The sequence below is a fragment of the Halictus rubicundus genome, chromosome 1 (assembly GCF_050948215.1).
Source record: "Halictus rubicundus isolate RS-2024b chromosome 1, iyHalRubi1_principal, whole genome shotgun sequence".
Classification (NCBI taxonomy): Eukaryota; Metazoa; Arthropoda; class Insecta; order Hymenoptera; family Halictidae; genus Halictus; species Halictus rubicundus.
This window is the reverse complement of record NC_135149.1, coordinates 29,812,477-29,833,313: the sequence shown is the minus strand read 5'-3', so window position 1 is coordinate 29,833,313 and position 20,837 is coordinate 29,812,477. Positions and strand designations below refer to the sequence as shown.

Below are 20,837 nucleotides of genomic sequence, written 5' to 3'. Positions count from 1 at the left end.
CATTCACGTTTAACGCTTCGGATAACTCGGTTAAACTGAATCAGCATGAATGCATTATAAACGTCATGCACGTCGACGAATTATTTTTTCATTTTACCTGCGCGATCCTCGACCTTGTCCCTTGCTGCAGAACTGCTGAATTGTTCTAAACAACCCACATGGAGTAACAAACGTACATTATTTTAGATCTTTGCTTGCACATATTGTAAACATTATATATAATACGTCGATGAATTTATTTTCTTAACATTCGCCCCCGATTCGTCGGTTCTCTCGGTTAATTATAAGTCATTAGCTTACTAAACAGTTTACTCACAGACAGGAGTCCGTATTCCTGTTAATATATTCTGTTAATAATTTGTTAACAATTCCTGTTAATTCCTTTTATATTTTCAAGCTTCCCTCGCTGTGGGCTCTCTGAACTGTCTCGAGCGATTCGTTCTAAACAACAAATTAATTTAGCGCTCCCTCATTCGAACGATCTCGGCGGGTTATTTATTTAAAAATGAATCTATTTGTTCGTAAGCGTTTTTTTTTACCAACGGAGTAAATTAGCGAAGCTAAGTTAACGATGCCGTAGCCGTCCGATGAATTTGTTACCGGTTTGTTAATTACCATTTTTTTGTCTTTAGATTCTAGCTCGCGTGATTATCGTTCCCAATTAATACGCCCGGGTGTAGATCATCAAAGAGATGGATCGGACCGATGGTTCAATTATCTCTAAAGAGAGAGAGAGAGAGAGAGAGAGAGAGAGAGAGAGAGAGAGAGAGAGAGGTAAAGGGGTGAGAGCCTTGAAAAGATGAGAAAAAAAATGATCCCAGCATCACGCTGCACCAGCGTATTTACACTTTACCCGCTTATGCGCCGGCTAATCCATCTTCCCGTTCATTTTCTACCTCGTTACAGACTTTTATTTAACGAGCACCGGGCCCCTGCCACGCTTACCCCGGTTGTCCGTCATTCCTACGGGACACGTTTTATTGCGCGAAACCTGCCGGTAATCCGTGCAGAACACGCCGAATTTTATCTCGCCGGTCTAACGTTAATTAGCTACGATAAATTATTCGCTGTTTGCCCCGGACGTAGCTGTTTAACGGTGTTCCTGTTCGCGAAACGTTCGCGCACCTCCCTCTATCCCTGACAAAGAATTTGTTCGGATGAATGAAGGTACCATTAAATGGTCACAAGCTGCCAAATTACCTCCAGAAAAATATTAGAATTTAATTGGATTATTTAGTGTATATGATGCTTAGACTGTGGATTTTATGCAACTATGTCAAAGTGGAGTAGGTACAATTGAAAACAGTAGGGGGACTAAAAGAATATGCGAATATCAACGTATCATTTTCAATCGATTAAAGTCATTAAAACATGAAAGAAATTGCTATTTGGTTCCTGTTTCTTGCAATTTTTACTAATTTTTATTTTCCATAAAATTCGCAGTCTAATACTTATTTAGCCTGATTTTTCTTTCCCTTGAAGTTGCAAAGAATTTTATAAAGGTAGGAGACAAGTGCCATTAAATGGTCACAAGCTGCCAAATTACCTCCAGAAAAATATTAGAATTTAATTGGATTATTTAGTGTATATGATGCTTAGACTGTGGATTTTATGCAACTATGTCAAAGTGGAGTAGGTACAATTGAAAACAGTAGGGGGACTAAAAGAATATGCGAATATCAACGTATCATTTTCAATCGATTAAAGTCATTAAAACATGAAAGAAATTGCTATTTGGTTCCTGTTTCTTGCAATTTTTACTAATTTCTATTTTCCATAAAATTCGCAGTCTAATACTTATTTAGCCTGATTTTTCTTTCCCTTGAAGTTGCAAAGAATTTTATAAAGGTAGGAGACAAGTGCCATTAAATGGTCACAAGCTGCCAAATTACCTCCAGAAAAATATTAGAATTTAATTGGATTATTTAGTGTATATGATGCTTAGACTGTGGATTTTATGCAACTATGTCAAAGTGGAGTAGGTACAATTGAAAACAGTAGGGGGACTAAAAGAATATGCGAATATCAACGTATCATTTTCAATCGATTAAAGTCATTAAAACATGAAAGAAATTGCTATTTGGTTCCTGTTTCTTGCAATTTTTACTAATTTTTATTTTCCATAAAATTCGCAGTCTAATACTTATTTAGCCTGATTTTTCTTTCCCTTGAAGTTGCAAAGAATTTTATAAAGGTAGGAGACAAGTGCCATTAAATGGTCACAAGCTGCCAAATTACCTCCAGAAAAATATTAGAATTTAATTGGATTATTTAGTGTATATGATGCTTAGACTGTGGATTTTATGCAACTATGTCAAAGTGGAGTAGGTACAATTGAAAACAGTAGGGGGACTAAAAGAATATGCGAATATCAACGTATCATTTTCAATCGATTAAAGTCATTAAAACATGAAAGAAATTGCTATTTGGTTCCTGTTTCTTGCAATTTTTACTAATTTTTATTTTCCATAAAATTCGCAGTCTAATACTTATTTAGCCTGATTTTTCTTTCCCTTGAAGTTGCAAAGAATTTTATAAAGGTAGGAGACAAGTGCCATTAAATGGTCACAAGCTGCCAAATTATCTCCAGAAAAATATTAGAATTTAATTGGATTATTTAGTGTATATGATGCTTAGACTGTGGATTTTATGCAATTATGTCAAAGTAGAGTAGGTACAATTTAAAACAGTAGGGGGATAAAAAGAATTTAAGAATATCAACGTATTATTTTCAATCAATTAAAATCATTAAAACACGAAAGAAATTACTATTTGGTTTCTGATTCTTGCAATTTTTATCAATTTTTATTTTGCACAAAATTCCCAGTCTAATACTTATTTAGCCTGATTTTTCTTTTCCCTGAAGATGCAAAGAATTTTATAAAGGTAGTAGACAAGTGCCATAAAATGGTCACAAGCCTTTCAACAAACACAAAACGGACACATGAATTTTTCGGAACCAGTGAAAGTACCATTACATAGGTACAAGCTTCTAAATTGCTCAGACAGGAACACCAACTCTCACAAAAACGAGGTTCTTTAATGCCCCTTACAATTATTCCATTCACTCATTCATCTTTCCCAAAAGCAGTATAGAATTTCTCGGAATAAAAACAACTGCCATTAAACGCGCACAAGTTTTCTGTTCCCCTAAAAGTGTCCATTAAAGTCCACAAAAATGGATGACACGCGCAGCGCAGCAAACAATCACTCGTGCACTTTCTTCTCTGAAAGCAGCAAAGAACCTCTCAAACCAAGTACGGGTGCCATTAAACGTGCGCGAGCCTCTAGAAACGTGCATTAAAGTGCACGCAGCAGAATGCATCATCTAGTGCATCTAATAAATATCCAGTCTGGTCCTTTGTAAAAATTCTCCAGAAAATTGTCTTCTCAACGAAAAACTTCGCAAATTCCATTACAATTTTTTAAACTTCCGCACAACACGAACTAAAAAGAAACTACGATAATTTCCATTGAACTCTGCTAGGGGTGCAAAGTGCAATGTAGGGAAATTTTTGGAGGACCATATTCGCGGAAACGGTCGCAAATCCGTACAGCAGGGTCGCATTAGGCGTGTCGTACGCTAAGCAGAAACGGCGGGACACGGTGCATCAGGGTGCAGCGGGGTGCAACGGTGTCCCTTTGTCCCGGTAAAATTGCATTTCTGACGGCAGCATCCTCGGCCCGTGTCAAGGCCTCAATTAAACACGGTTCTCGAGTGGAAACCGGGTCAGTTTGCAGAAGCGTTTTATTTGCCCCCTCCCCCTCCACTACCACCCCTCCCCTCCCACGAATCAATATCATGGATGCGCTATTAATCTACCCGTACCGGTTCGCTTCCCCGAGACATATTTTTATCGCGAAACAACCCTCGAATGGGGTCGGGAAAACGCGAGTCAACAAAATTACATTCCCCGGGCGGAGGGGCCGAAAGCGAAATCCATTTCGCCCGCTTTTCCGCGCCCGCCCTTTTATTATACGCTCAAGGAATTGCTAAACAGAACGAAAATTGCTCCCATAAATTCAACGGCGAGCCCCGCGGATCATGTTTAATGGCCGCCGGGCCTCGAATGCTGAGCCAGCGACCGGAAAAATTGATCGCGCCCCTTAAATCCCGGTTTCAACGACGCGTGAACCTGCAAGTCGACTGCGCAACCCTAAGTGACACCTTTGCGGACCGATTTCGAGCACCAGACACTCTCGCTGCTGATCATGTCTCGACACTATACCTACCACGCTCGAAATGACCCGGTTTTGTATTTTTAAATTATCGAAACTATAAAAATTCATTTATGGAAAATAGTGGAATAAATTTGCTTGACCATGCATTTATGCTGTTGAAAATTACGGACAATCTCAATAATAGGGTTGCCGTTTTTGTAAGGCAATATTCACCGGATATTATTAATGGTAGGTTTAGTGTTAATTCGTGGTTAATTTTGCACAAAATTTGTAGTCTAATATTTGTTTAGCCTGATTTTTCTGTACCCCGATAGTTGCAAATAATTTTATGGAAAAGACAAGTGCCATTAAATGGTCACAAGCCTTTCAATGAGCACAAAACGGACACAAGAATTTTTCGAAAGTTTGTTTTATATTGAAAATTACGGACAACCTCGATAAATTTAGGGTCCGAGCCTTAAAAGTGATTGTACATATTGTCTTGTAAAAATGTATTATGATACATGCTGTACTAAATATATATTTATTTTATCATTACCCGTAAAAGCATCATTATAATTTCAGTAATTGTAAAATAAAATATCGAGAACCGGTCATTTTGACCGGCGGTGGTAGGTTTAGGGTTAAGAGTATTAACGTGACATTTTCAATCAATTAAAATCATTAAAACACGAAAGAAATTACTATTTGGTTTGTTGCAATTTTTACTAATTTTTATTTTCCATAAAATTCGCAGTCTAATACTTATTTCGCCTGATTTTTCGATCACTTAAAGTTGCAAAGAATTTTATAAAGAAAGGAGAAAAGTGCCATTAAATGGTCACAAGCTTCCAAATTACCTCCAGAAAAATATTAGAATTTAATTGGATTATTTAGTGTATATGATTCTTAGACTGTGGATTTTATGCAATTATGTCAAAGTTGAGTAGGTATAATATAAAACAGTAGAGGGATAAAGAGAATTTAAGAATATCAACGTGACATTTTCAATTAATTAAAATCATTAAAACATGAGAGAAACCACTATCTGGTTTCTGTCTCTTGCAATTTGTATCAATTTTTATGTTGCAATAAAATTTGCAGTTTAATACTTTTGTAACCTGATTTTTCTTCCCTGGAAATTGCAAAGAATTTTATAAAGAAGGGAGACAAGTGCCATTAAATGGTCACAAGCCTTTCAATGAGCACGAAACGGACACAAGAATTTTTCGAAAATTTTGTTTACATTGGAAATTACTGACAACCTCAATAAATTTAGAGTTGCCATTTTTATAAGGCAGATTCACCAGATACTAAAGTAATAAGTTAAGTAATATTAAGAATAAAATGAAACAGCATTGTATTTAGCTCAAACATGCCTGGTTCAGAAAAATTATTACCCGGGCTACAAAAAGTTGAAAAAATTTATGAAACTTTGGGGATACGTAGTTGTGTATTACGCGATCTTTTTTTGCTGCCAAAATTCACTTTAAGAGGGTAAAATGGACCCTCGAAAATTTAGCAATCTAACAATCTAATAAAATTGCGTTATCTTTGCTGTGGGGAAAACTTGAATTGAAGCAACGAAAAATTCGCTTCCCTCCACATTTCAAAGTAAAAATGAGATGCGAAACTGTATCACGTTGAATGAAACGTAAGTTTCGCGAATTTTACACGCTGCGACTGCACACAGAACTGCAATCCGGCTGCAGCTGGTCATTAGACTGTGCACACTCGCGCATTCATAAAATGTCTCTAGCACAAAGTCCAGCGATTCTCGTTTGCACAAACCCCCTACACGAAACATAACGCAACGAACCCGTAAAAAAATCCTCGAAGAAACACAATTGAGATTTCTGTTTCAGGAATGAGTATCAAAAAACGCGGAACGGGAAATTCGCACGGCGATTCGCGCGTCACGCGTCGCGGTTTGCGTCTCTGGTTTTAATTAAAATAATTCCCGCTTGCACTCGGGCGATTTGAAAAATGTGTTCAATCCTCGGCGCATGTTCCGCGCACCGCTCAAACTTCTAAATAAACTTTCGACGGTTTCTTCTGCGCGCGCGCCCGAGACGGTAGTTCATTAAGCCGGAATAAAACTCGGCAGAATCTCTGAATAGTCTGTTCCGGCGGTTTCCCACGCGAGATTGCTTCTGTAAATTCCGTGTCAGCTGGCTTGAATCGGCCTGCGGATCGCGGCGCGGGCTCAAAGCTGAAAAATGTCCGGGAAAATTTTAATTCACCGTGTCCCTTTACCGTCTTCCCGGCCATAAACTACGTCTTCGCGACACTGGGATCCGTTTCGTCCTTATTACTCGCGAAAGAGAAAGAGAGAGAGAGAGAGAGAAAGATAAGGGGAAGAGAAAAATTACGTTTCTAAATAAGAGGAAAGCAAGAGGAAGGGCGGAAAAAGGAGGTAAAAAGCCGCGGGGAAAAAGAGAGAGAGAGAGAGAGAGAGAGAGGAGCGCAAGGGAAAAAGAAACTGCTTCCATAAACGTTCCACTCGCGGAATTAAAAACACGGACGAGAGGAGGCGGGGGAAACGCGACGCCGAAAGTAATTTCAAAGTAGAAAAAGGGCGGGCGAGCACGGGGGTGGAAAGAGGGATGAAATACGAGCGGGCGGAGCGGAGGGGAAAATGAAAAAGTCGAATCAGATAGAGAAACAAATTTCCTTCCAGCTCGTAACAATAGAAAGTCAATTCCGCCTTTATTCCTTCGGCCAAGTTTTACCCGAGCCAGAAGTTTTCGTTTCGCCGCGTTAACGCGTCCCTCTTTGCCACCCCCGCAACCCTTTGCCCCCACCACCCCTCTCGGCCTCCGCGCTGCGATTTTATTCGCGAGCTTATTTTATCTGCGTTTATTACCATCGTTTCGCGAACCGTTTCCATTACTCTTCTCTCGGCGGATCCAAAGCCAAATGGAAATGTTGCTTGGAAATTTATACAAACCGCTAGGAAAAAAAAATAAAGTTAGATTGAAGCCCGAGGAAATTAATTACCAGACTCGGAAGCTTGCGCATCAAGGGAGCGACGAGCTCTCTCGGTTTTAGGTTCACTTGCTCGGTTCTTTGATCTTGCTCTGCTGGTTGGTTATTAAAATTCTGCACGGTTTTATATTTATCTAGGTCCGCGGACGAACTTATTCTCTTCGGAAATGTAAATTATTTTTCTTCCTGATTTTTTGGTGGGAAAGATTGAGTTTTATTTTGAACAATGTAGGGTAGGTATAAAATTGATTTGGAAAGAAATATTTTCTCAAAGAGCTATTTATTTTTAATTAACCTGTAGCCTTGGATTCGTTGTTACATGTTTTTACTGTAATAAGTATCTTTCAGAATACTGCAGAATTTATTTAATATTGTTGAGTGCAGAAACAAACACTTTCTTAGGGTTTGAAAAATCCACATTCATCCTCCATTCGGTTTTCGCATGAGAAAGTAAGGAATAGTATTTTGCAACATTCTCAAAAATAAGGATTGAATTAATAACAAATTTCTCAATGTACCACTCATTTTAAATCTTCCTGTAGAGAAGCAATTATAGAAGATAGTGTAAAAAAAGTACCATTGCATTACTTCTATGCAGTTGGACAATTATTTCCATGCATTTTTATCCACCAAAATGGAAAATTGCTGCTAACAAAAACATAACTCTGACAATTTACTCGACATTTGTATAGACTCTTTCTGAACGAATGCTAACAGTAAAATGCAATTAACCAATCAAAATTAGTGTACGCTGTTTGAGTAAATTTCAAGAGCCACAAAATGGCGTGCCACGCAGAATCGAACGATTTGATTTGTCTTAAAAATTGCTACGAAAAATGTGTTGTTAATTGTTGTTACAAAAACATAACTCTGACAATTTACTCGACATTTTTATAGACTCTTTCTGAACGAATGCTAACAGTAAAATGCAATTACCCAATCAAAATCAGTGTACGCTATTTGAGAAAATTTCAAGAGCCACAAAATGGCGTGCCACGCAGAATCGAACGATTTGAACTGTCTTAAAAATTGCTACGAAAAATGTGTTGTTAATTGTTGTTACAAAAACATAACTCTGACAATTTACTCGACATTTTTATAGACTCTTTCTGAACGAATGCTGACAGTAAAATGCAATTAACCAATCAAAATTAGTGTACGCTGTTTGAGAAAATTTCAAGAGCCACAAAATGGCGTGCCACGCAGAATCGAACGATTTGATTTGTCTTAGAAATTGTTACGAAAAACGTGTTGTTAATTGTTGTTGTTGAAGAACCTGGTACTCGATATAGTATTTTTCTTGCATTATGCGACCGTTCAGCACTGCGTCAGCTAATCAGAGGGGTGCAGCACGGGAATTCTCGTCTGGAAACTGTGATTTTTTCGTGAATGGTGTATATCGGGTGTGCGCGGAGGCTCAAAGGGAGTCGCCTTTTTTGAAATTATAATGAACCGAGCCCCGAGATCGATCCAGTCTACGTTTAATCGCGCATAAATTGAGCAATCCTCTTTAATTACGGGCCTCCGGGGTCCCCGCGGAAGAAGAACTCCGGGGGGCACTGGGATTTACATATTCCGAGGCACTTTGTGGGCCAACAGCCCGAAATCGCGTTTCCTGGTCCATCGAAATGCGCTCGGCCCGAGACACTCCCGATGCAAATTGTATTTTTATGCGCCGCCGCCGCCGTTCTGGATCGGGAGGCCGGAATAATTTGTAATTAATTAGACCTCCCCTTGTTCCACGAGATCGTCCGACGAAATAATCAATCGAACGTGAACGTTTACGCGGCCTGATTAAAACGGAACACTCGGTAGCGCTCCGTCGTAATCGAGCAATTTATGGCCGGCCGTTAAAGTCGCCTTAACACTCCCGGCATAAAATAAACAATGTTAATAAACAGTTGCCAGATCTCCTTCGAAGATTCCCAGGTTTTACGCGGATCCTCGAGCAACATTCCTTCAGTTTATAGAGTTTACATTCTTTCAGTGCTATCTTCGAAATTAATGGAACATGGAACATTTCTCGTAAATTAATGGAACAATCACTCTACTAAGCATTTTTCACTCTTTTATTTTCTTGGGCCCACGAGGCCCCTTACAATCCACAGAGATTATTTGTCCAATTCCATTTCTTATGGAATAAAAATCGTAACGAAAAAAAAATTAATTTAGTATAATAAGAAATAAAATAACAAGGAATTATAGAATGAGGATAAAATTATAATTCATACAGCACATTCTTTAAAAATTATAAAAAGGAACTCTTCGAGAAATAAGATGGCAATCGAAAGATGGCAAAGTGTCCTTGATAATGATGGAGATTATTTTATAAATTCAGAAATAAAAACCTGAAATTACTACAAAGTTTGTTTTAGGGTCCCACTAATATTTTGCAATTTTTTTTTAAATATATTGTAGAACTCTGAGTCGAATTTATTCTGTCTAGCATTTATGAAAAGGATTGAACACGTTCATATTTTATTTTTATTGTAAACCATCTTTCAGTCGACGGAAAACAATCTTATCCTCCTTTGCCAATTGTTATAAACTGTGGATTTGATATACTTTTGATAAAAATGACGAGGTCAAATACAAACCGGTGAAAATGCTTAAGGCATTTAAAAATACTATTATATTATCATTGGCGATCCCTAAAATTTATTAGGAAAAGAAACGAATGCCTATATAGCCCCTGTGACCTGCAATTAATTCAACCAATTTTTCTTTCGCATAAATATCCGCAATCTAGTCGTAAATGAACTAGCAAAACGTACACGAATCTCGAGAAATGTATAAAGCATAAATTTAGGGAACTCAAAGTACCATTTTATTTAACATTCCTCAAACCGACAGATACTATAAAAATAGCATGTTATCCAATTTTGGTTGCAGTAAATTCTCCGGGTAAAATATAAATTTGCAGAAAGCTGTACAGTTAGTTTGCGGAATAGAAGATGCAAGGAGGCACCTCGAGTCATATTTTGTTTCACGAACAGATTTCTATAAGAGTGGGATTGAAAATTTGCAGAAAAGATGGCAAACTATAATGATGGAGATTCAATAATAAATTAAGAAATAAAAACCTGAATTTACTGCAAAGTTTGTTTTAGAGTTCAAAATAATTGATTGCTTGTGAGTCCCACAAACATTATTTAACAGTTGAGGAACAGTTTGTATCAGTTAAAAGTTGCTATAATTGCTCTTAATACCGTGAAATTGCGGGATTATTAATGACCGCATTACAAATCAGTGGGACGAGCATCCGCGCAGGAATCACTGCGAAGACCGAGCACAGGGAATTCCGAGGCTCGATGATCGAAGCAAAAATTGGCCTGGTAGCCGCATTTGCATTTTTGCGATGCGTTGCCTGCTGGAATCATCGCTTTTTTCGTCGGCTGATTAATGCTCGTCCACTTTAAAGAGGCCTCATTGCCCGCGAAACGATCGGGTCTGGGTTTCCATTTTTTTTTCTCTTTCTTTTTGAATGCCCTGCCGTGTCAGCCGGAGAATTATCTTGTTCGAGAACGAAATCATTAAGGACCAGCTCGAATTTTCTGTACCGTTTCACGGGCTCGTAAACGACGGACCGTTTATTATCGCGCGGGGAAATACTTTGTTGCAATTTCGAGGTTGTAACGCGCCACACGACGATAACGGACGAGGACGCGTATTAAAAATGAGACGGTACGGGGGGGACCCGGTCGGCGGTCGTAGAAACGGTCAATAAAAGGGAACAGATCGGAATGGATGGGCATGAATACTTTAGCAGGCCCGAATTGATTTTATTCATCGAGAATTTATGCGGACTGGAGAGCAACGAGCATCGAAGTGTCGAGAGATTAATGCGGCTGATTTGAATTCGCCGGTCGAATTAATTCATTGACAGTTTCGCGGGAAAGTAGTATTCGCGAGGGATGTTAGTGTACGGCAAAAATTGCTTTATTAATGATCGCTGGGGATATAAAATGGCTGCTCGCTCGCCTGTGGAATCGACAAATTGATTCAATATTTATAATACAGATTCTGGATATTTTAATCCTCCGATCGATTAAAACGTGTTAACAATGCACAGTACAGAGGTTTCTCTATATATGTCGCCGGGGCCTGGGTGGTAAACGTCGCGGAATTATCCCCACTGCTGCGGGGGATTCTCCTCTTGATACACGAACCGAGGCGTTATCCTGTTGAAAAATGAAATAGTCAGTCTCAATTTCTTCAGTGAATGGTATTATGTGAATGGTGTATTCTGACGAATTCATTTTCTGGTTAATTCGACAGATTGGGATTTTTTTATTGGCTCCGAATGCAGCCCAAATCATTAATGAGCCTGCACCGAAGTTACGACTCATTGCTACGTTAGGATCTTTTCTTAAATCGTGCCAGTAGTACTTGTGACCATCTGGCCCATCTAAGTTAAATTTTCTTCTCATCGGAGAAAATTATATTGTTCCATTCTTCTGTCCAGGACATACGTCTTTGTGCAGATTCGAGACGAGCTTGTTGTGTCGTTCTTTGAGTGCTGGTTTCTGGAGCATTTTTTTCCATTTAAACCGCTCTGAACTTTTTAAAATTTGCTGCACACGCCTCGTTGTTATTGGTAGTCTGTAGTTCAGTTCGAAGTTGTGCTGCACTTTTTGTTTTCCTCGCTGCCAGCCTCATCAATAATGAATATTGTCTTCTTGTCAATTGTTTATTTCCACCTGTAGGGCGTTTCTTACCATATTCTTCGCCCAAATTTATATAATTATCTATCAAAGCACGCGATCTATTAATTTCTTTCGCAATTGATCGATTAGAACACTCCATATCTTTATAAGCATCAACGGATGCCTTCTCCTCACTGGTCAACAACTTGCCTCGTGGCATTCTAATAAAAATAAATACAAATATAATATATATACACAATTGTTATGAATTTAAAAATCAATTTCAGTATAAATACGCACATCTGAATTACAATTGAAGTTTCTTTGCTGAGACTCGCGTGTTATCCACACAAAATCCAAGCACAAACTAAGTGGCTTTATAGAAATGTCGCACTCCCGTTCCGCGGCGTTCGACGAAAATGTAAATAAATTAAAGACGTGAACATTTGCGAGGGAGTAACGTGAAAGGTAACAAATTTCTCTATATTTTTTAAAAATACACCAAAATTTAGGTGGCTTTATAGAAATTTCGTGCAGTGTGATGCTGAAATATGAAGTTCTTTTGCTTGTAGTCATTTTTGTACTTGAATACAATGAAGAGAAAAAAGTTTGGTGACAAAGGCCTTCTTCTCCTTATGATGCAAATGGGTTGAGAAACTGCAGGGAACAATCGTGAAGCTCTCGAGGGTGTGCATCCGGGGACAAATCCCCGGGGCGAGTTTTACTGTTTTGCTACCGAGTGGCCGGTTTATGGCTGACCTTGGTGGCCCGTAAATTCGGGAAATTTATTGCAACCACCGGACACAGGGATGGTTGGTGGTAGTGGATGGTGCTCGGTCGCGTGAAAATGCGTGGCACCCACTGACCCAGAGACACCGGGCAATAAACGTTTGAAAGTTACGGTGTGGCTGGCGTTATTGCGCGTCGAGGATGGCTTTCCACCGATTTTTCCAGGGGCTTAATATTACGGTAACCCCTAGAACGGCCTCGGAAGATCGAAAAACTGTCCCGAGAACGTCGGAGATTTATTTTCCCGGGTAACACGACGACGATCACCGGGGGGTGTGCTTTCACCGTAGAAAGCGATGGGGTTCGGAATTAAAACGGGGAGGCTACGTGTCCCCTGTGACGTTTAGCTCTTCCGTTTGTTACCATTCTTCTCCTCTTCGGCCGCCTCGAGCGATGATTCCGGCCCAGTAAAGGCGATTCGGTTTTGTTTCGTTTGGAGCTTTTGTGCTCTTTGTCCGAGTTAAAAATTCGGGGTGGGAATCTACATTATAATTACTAGACTGCGGATTTATGGTAAACGTGGATCAAGCAGAAAATAGAAATAATATTTGAAGAATTTAAAAATGCTATTTTCATCCGACTGTAATGATTAGACCGCGGATTTTATACGTTTATGGCAAATACGGGTAAACACAATTTAAACCAGTGGGTATATTAAAAAGATTTAAGGGCACCAGCTTATTGGTTTTAGCTTAATAAAATAATTAAAGGAAAAAAGAAATTTTTATTTCGCTCCTGTGTCTTGCAATTAATACAAACATTTTTTATTTTGCGTAAAGATCCGCAGTCTAGTGATTGTTAACACTAGGTTTAGGGAGCACTAAAAATGACTATTTTACATTACTTTATAAAAATAACATGAATATATCGATCAAAGTTTGTAACCATTTTTTTAATAATATATACCCAAAGAAATCAATTTGTTAAATAATTGCTGATGGATGCATTTTTACAATCTCAATATTCGCAATTTAAAATTATTAGAATCCGTCATTTTGACGGGTCCCGTAAATCTAGTATTAAAAAAGGAAATAAATGTCCATGTATAATAATTTCCGTGCCTACCAGTTAATGCAGACAATTTTTATTTTGCATAAATAACCTCGAAATCTGATTTTAATTCTATTGCTTTCGTTCTTGAATGTGGTCCATCCATCGAATTCTCGATATGTGTCAACAACTCGGGTCTTGCCAGCGACATATATCGTCCAGGAGACATACTCGAGCCGTGTTATGTTTACCGAAGCCTCTCGAGCTTCGTCGTCCTTCAGGGAGTGTACCTCGTGGTAGTGGGGATAATTCCGTGACGTTTATCATCCAGGCGTTGGTGACATATATAGAGAAATCACTGTATTCTTGTAATTGGTGCAAACTATTTTTATTTTCCATGAAAATCCGCGGTTCATCGCGACTGCATAAATGACATAATATCAAATCGGATTTGTGACGAAGATTTCAAACAAAATGCACCAAATGCGAGTGTTATTCACTTATTTCGAGTTCAAATGAAATTATACTCTTCTGTTATCAGTATTTCTATTATCAAATTTTTATACATCAATTGCAATCTATAGGCGCAAAGTAAAAATTCATTTTGCTCATTAACGATCTTTATGGTATGTCGACGGTGTTAAACTCTTTTAATCTTTTTACTGTTTCGAATTATTCATTTTTGTCATAAATGCATAAAATCCTCATTATCAATATTAACACTCTGACTGTCAAACTAGAAACCTAAAAGATTCCATGAAATCAAAGTAAGCTATTTAATTAAATAAAGATTGAAAAATATTAACTGTTTGATATTGAGTGGTCCTCCAACTTTCTTGCATTTTACAGATCCCAATCAAATTTGGCGCAACGAGTATATTAACGTAAAAATTCATTTTAGCCCTTAACGGACCGATGCTGCCATATAAGCGGCATGACACTTTACTGAGTCCCGCGTATATGGCGGGAAAAATTAAATTTAAATCATCTTGCTATACTCTGAATATGTATTAATAAATTTTCAATAACACATCAATATTTCCTTTCTATACTCGATATAAAAATATTGAGTCCACAGTTTCTCGTCGTATGAAAAATAGCTTGGACCAGGTGGGAAGTAAACTCGAAATACTTCCGGTCCGTTAAGGGTTAACACACCTGGACAAATAATTCCGTCACCCACATGCGTGTGACATGGCAGTCAACCTGTTAAAGCAAATACGAAACTATTAACACTAGGTTTACGGGACCCGTAAAATTGACGGGTTCTAATATTTATAATTTACGATTATTGAGATTGCGAAGATCCATCTATGTGGCATTACTCAACAAACTTATTTCCTTTGGTATATATATTATTTAAAAAATGGCTGAAAACTTGGATAGACACATTCCTCTTATTTTTATAAAGTAATGTAAAATACTCACTTTTAATGCTCCGCAAACCTACTGTTAAAGTCGGCGAGGAAGGAAGGAATTTTAAAATGGCAAGTAGCAGAATTTCCAGACTCCAATAAAATGCCAAAAAATATGGAAGGCAGTAGAGGAGGGGGTAGAAACGGGATCACCGGATTCCGTAGATCCGTGTCTGGTCGAAAAATAAATTAGAAAATGTTGTCCGCCCCCAAGGGCTTAAAATGGCAAAATGGCTGAAAACTTGGATAGACACATTCCTCTTATTTTTATAAAGTAATGTAAAATACTCACTTCTAATGCTCCGCAAACCTACTGTTAAAGTCGGCGAGGAAGGAAGGAATTTTAAAATGGCAAGTAGCAGAATTTCCAGACTCCAAGAAAATGCCAAAAAATATGGAAGGCAGTAGAGGAGGGGGTAGAAACGGGATCACCGGATTCCGTAGATCCGTGCCTGGTCGAAAAATAAATTAGAAAATGTTGTCCGCCCCCAAGGGCTTAAAATGGCAAAATGGCTGAAAACTTGGATAGACACATTCCTCTTATTTTTATAAAGTAATGTAAAATACTCACTTTTAATGCTCCGCAAACCTACTGTTAAAGTCGGCGAGGAAGGAAGGAATTTTAAAATGGCAAGTAGCAGAATTTCCAGACTCCAAGAAAATGCCAAAAAATATGGAAGGCAGTAGAGGAGGGGGTAGAAACGGGATCACCGGATTCCGTAGATCCGTGCCTGGTCGAAAAATAAATTAGAAAATGTTGTCCGCCCCCAAGGGCTTAAAATGGCAAAATGGCTGAAAACTTGTATAGACACATTCCTCTTATTTTTATAAAGTAATGTAAAATACTCACTTTTAATGCTCCGCAAACCTACTGTTAAAGTCGGCGAGGAAGGAAGGAATTTTAAAATGGCAAGTAGCAGAATTTCCAGACTCCAAGAAAATGCCAAAAAATATGGAAGGCAGTAGAGGAGGGGGTAGAACCGGGATCACCGGATTCCGTAGATCCGTGCCTGGTCGAAAAATAAATTAGAAAATGTTGTCCGCCCCCAAGGGCTTAAAATGGCAAAATTCCGCAGGATCTCGCGAGGGAAATGCGACAAAATGCGGAAAGCGTTCGAGACGAGGGGTTGGAGACGGGATCGGTGGATGTTGCAGGATCGAGCCGCGGTTCCCACGTTGTCGATCGCAAATTCTCGCTTTCTCGGGCCAGATGCCGGCACTTTATAAAGTTCCCCGACGACGTTGTAATGTCCACTCTCGGGCCGATCCTGCGGCGCAGTTACCCGATCCTCTTTTTCTTTTATCCTCTGCCACGGTCCGGTCGTCGTCGTTGCGGGTCGACGGTGGAGAACGGTTTTCGGTGAAGAGAGGAGAGAACCGGAACAGAAGCAGCGAAAAAGAGAGAAGGACACCGAGAGAAAGAGAAAGAGAGAGAGGGGGGGGGGGTACATAGCAGAGCAGTTTAATTCGCCGGTTAACGAACAGCAGGAATTAGTGGGCCGGTCGGGCGAGGAATTTTATGGAAAAATCGGGGGAAGATATAATTAAACGTTCGCCGGCCGCGTGGACCGGCCCGGTATCGTGTAATTTTGTTACGAATAACGCTTATTCCGGGAGAAAGTCGTAATGAGCGCACGCCGATTACAAAGTGCCACCTTAATTCGACCGCCGGCCGGCCACCGGCCGCTTGCTTTTTGTACGTTTCAATTTTGGGAACGATGCCCGGGCCCCAGGAAGCGCTGACAACCGCAAGGAATCTCGTTAACCCTTCTGACGGCTGCTCTCCTCTTTTCCCTCTTTCTCTTCCTCCCCCTGGCAAGATCTCTCTCTCTCTCTCTCTCTCTCTCTCTCTCTCTTTTTTTCGCGAGCTCTCCTACCTGTGCACACACACACACACATGCCAATTTCGAAGCGTCACGGCCGATCCTTTCTTTTGCATTCTCCCGGCGATCGTTGCCCGTGTCTTCCCCGGTTTATGACTATATTAAACGATCCCCCTCCACGCCTAACTTCTCGGAATCATTCCGAACCGTTCGCGATCGTCCCCGAAGACGACGGATCGATTGTAGATCGGCTACGATCAATGAAATTATTCCGAATGCTGTGCCGTTTCGATCGGCCGACGTCGGAAGCTGTCGGTTCTGGAAGATTGACGGCGTAATGCCCCGGTGTAATTAAGTTTTAATTGAGATGTATTTCGCGGCGAGCGCCGTGGAACAGCACGGGTGCTTCGCGGTTTATTTGAGCTATCATTTTGTGAATAATTAGTGAGCGGTCTCGTTGGGATAATTTGTTTTCGGTCGGGTAATGGGCGGTCCGGTTCGTGCTGAGTCGACGCCATTTTGGTGTTTCTGTATCTCTTGATGGCGACTCGTAACGAAGTATTGCTCGAATAGGTTGGTCACGCTACTTGAGTGTACTGCGGACGTTCGCACGATTATTGCGTGGCTCATCGTGCATAGTGCAGTGAAATTAGGGTTGAAGTTGAGGTTGACAATATTTTTAAATTAATATTTTTGACATTGAAAATCCATGAGGACACATCCTCATGCGCGTCCACGATACAGGTACTGAGTATTTTAATCCTCCGATCGATTAAAATGTGTTAACAGTACACGGTACAGTGATTCCTCTATATATGCCGCCAAGGCCTGGATGGTAAACGTCGCGGAAGTATCCCCACTACCGCGGGGGATCCTCCGCGAGGGGCCGCGAAGCTCGAGAGGCCACGGTAAACATAACACGGCTCGGGTATGTGCCCTGTACGATGTATGTCGCTGGCAAGACCCGTGTTGGTGACATATATCGAGAATTCACTGTGCATACTCTTCTTTCAAAGCGAGAAATTCTACGCACCGTGCATGGTGCAGTGAAATTAGGGTTGAAATTGAGTCTTTTGCGATTCTTACCCGACTTTAATACTTGGTTAACAATATTTTTAAATTACTATTTTTAAGATTATAAATTTTCATCCGCGAGAAATTATCAAACGAACTTATTTCTTTGGATACGTATAATAAAAATAATAATAGTATGTTCTTCAGGTATATTTGAATCAACGGTAGCCATTTTATTTGTGCATTTGAAACACGCGATGCATTGCTCGGGAATGAATTGCTTAATAAGAAGAATCGTAAGAAAAATAGGGTGCACAGTTGTCCGAGTGTTCTTTGTGAGGCAAGCGCTATACATTTCACAAGTGGGCCCCCGTACAGCGAGACAATCCGATTACTTTTAATTTTCGAGTCTGAAGGGTTTTAATAGTCGGTCCTTTTGTTACAGGATACCATGATGAACTGCGGGGGCGACGGAGGGGGTCTCGAGGACCTCGTCGACCTGGCCACCGACGTCGCGGACTCGTCTCCGACGATTCGAGGTAATTAGACTCTGCTTTTCACCCTTCCAACGAAGCTGATGCTTCTCAGGAACCCCATCACCTTGCTATCGTTTAAAACGGGGTGCAGAGGGTGCGGATAATTCGGGGTGGGACGCAGCTTTGCTTCAGAGTTCATTAAAAAGCGCTGTGGTCCTTGGAAAATCGGATGGAGAAACAGAGAGAACGTTTTTTGTAATTGTCATCCCTGGCTGACGAAAATTACTACCCCAAACAAATCACGGTCTACTTAAATTTTGTTGACTTACTTCAACATTCTCAATTTTTATTGTAATGTGCCTGACAGAGCAACTACAAAATTTGAACGACTCCTCAGATCTTCTCAGCACCCCTTTGAACAAACTACCCCTATTGTCAACACTTTCAAGATTTCACTTTTAAGAAAATATAATTAACTAATAGTGTCTTTAATAAAATATCTAGAAAAATTACACGCCTTCCTAGGCCTTCTCAGCACCCCTTTGAATAAACTACCCCTGTTGTCAACACTTTCAAGATTTCACTTTCAAGAAAATATAATTAACTAATAGTGTCTTTAATAAAATATCTAGAAAAATTATACGCCTTCCTAGGCCTTCTCAGCACCCCCTTTGAACAAACTACCCCTGTTGTCAACACTTTCAAGATTTCACTTTCTGGAAAATATAATTAACTCATAGTGTCTTTAATAAAATATCTAGAAAAATTATACGCCTTCCTAGGCCTTCTCAGCACCCCCTTTGAACAAACTACCCCTGTTGTCAACACTTTCAAGATTTCACTTTCAAGAAAATATAATTAACTAATAGTGTCTTTAATAAAATATCTAGAAAAATGATACGCCTTCCTAGGCCTTCTCAACACCCTGTTTGAGTAAACTACCCCTAACATCAATATTTCTAAGATAAAATACAAAGAAACAAAATTAGCTGCAATCTCCCTAATATGCACCATAATACACTAATGTCTTCAATAAAACAAATAGAAAATTCCTGTGACCTCATACATCATCTCGGCACCGTCTTTAAATAAACTACCCCTATGATCAAAATTTCAAAGTGTCGTTACGATTCATTAATATCAACTCTCATTCATCCCTCGTGTCATTCCGGAACATTTTTCACTGTCTCCGATAAAATTAGCTTATCGCACACGTCGACATATTATTTATCATTCACCAACGAAATAATCCCACTTTAATCTTCCGGTCATCTCACCACAGTGTTACGAGGAAGAAATTTAATACCACTCACCTCTTGAAGGAAAAAAAATTAAACTGAACGAGGGTGGAGAAGTTAGATTGAACGTAAAAAAAAAAAAAATAGAATAAAATAAACGTTAGCGCCTCCCACGTAGATCGAGCGCCATGATAGATCACGAAGCAAATTGCGAACGTAACATTACACCAGAACAATTTCCCTTTCGATCATCATTCGTTCAGACAGCCCGGCGATGATGCAAAGTTCCCCGTCCGAACTGGAGAATCTCCTTATAAGTATCTTTATCGCAGAAACACACCCCCCGAGGCTTCACGGTAATTATCTCGCAACTACCCCGTACAATTCCCGGAGACGATACCACCGGCAATTGCCCTCGAATGTCGCAAGTTTCCCATTCTTTCCACGAGCGACCGTTATCTTCGAGGCGCTCGTAAAGTCAGCCATGAACTCGCGGCACCCCCGGATCCCATTCCACGCTAACTACCCTCTTGTTTCGCACCCCTTCCGCCCCGTTCTACACCTTTTATTTACCTGTTAATTAGATCGTCACTTAGGGGGCGAGGCCAATTCCAGATAACTAATCCCGATTATCAGACGATCCTCCAGACGTTTCACTCAATGAATTTCAATATTTAACAGCCAAGGGTAGTCACGTGACTTTTGCAGAGTCAGTCTTGAACCTGAAACCCGCTTTTTTTCTACTAATTTTTAATTGCAGAAGACCCTACCATCAGCGTCGCAGTGAATATAAATTTTATTTCATAAAAATGTATTCGAAGTTTATGCATTCATAGCGAACACGAGTTGGTGGAATTTAAAACAGTAAAGAAGTTAAAACAGTCTAAGGATGTTGATGTATATTATTTATTAAGATCATTAATGGAAAAAAGAAATTCTCACAAGAACTTAAATAAATTCCTCAACCAAGACAATCTCATTGAATTTTCCACGGAGACTTGAACAATTCAGATGCCTTAAGATTAACACGTTCACCGCCACGTCAGTCACATATGAGTGACAGTGATTTTTGACTGGATTTAGAAATTCATTTTTATTATGTGATAACTAGATAAACACAATTTTAATGGAATCTTTCGAATTCAAAAGGGTTATGACAACGTTCCCAATAATGCATTTTAAATTCCTAGTTTTGGTTTCATTAATTAAACTACTCTGATTTTGTAAGAGTCTCTGGGGTTGATATAGGTCCGTCTTGATCTCGATCCGACGGGTCCTAAGTCTGTGACTAAACTTG

The 20,837-nt window shown here is 39.6% G+C and overlaps 1 protein-coding gene across 1 annotated transcript in view; it reads left to right on the top strand.

Annotated features, from left to right (window-relative positions):
• LOC143360962 (uncharacterized) overlaps positions 1-20,837 on the top strand; it is a 64,868-nt gene that overhangs the window by 27,981 nt on the left and 16,050 nt on the right. The window contains exon 2 of the mRNA XM_076800188.1: positions 18,272-18,365. Within this exon, the coding sequence (XP_076656303.1) occupies positions 18,272-18,365 (94 nt within the window). The remainder of the gene's footprint in view (positions 1-18,271; positions 18,366-20,837) is intronic.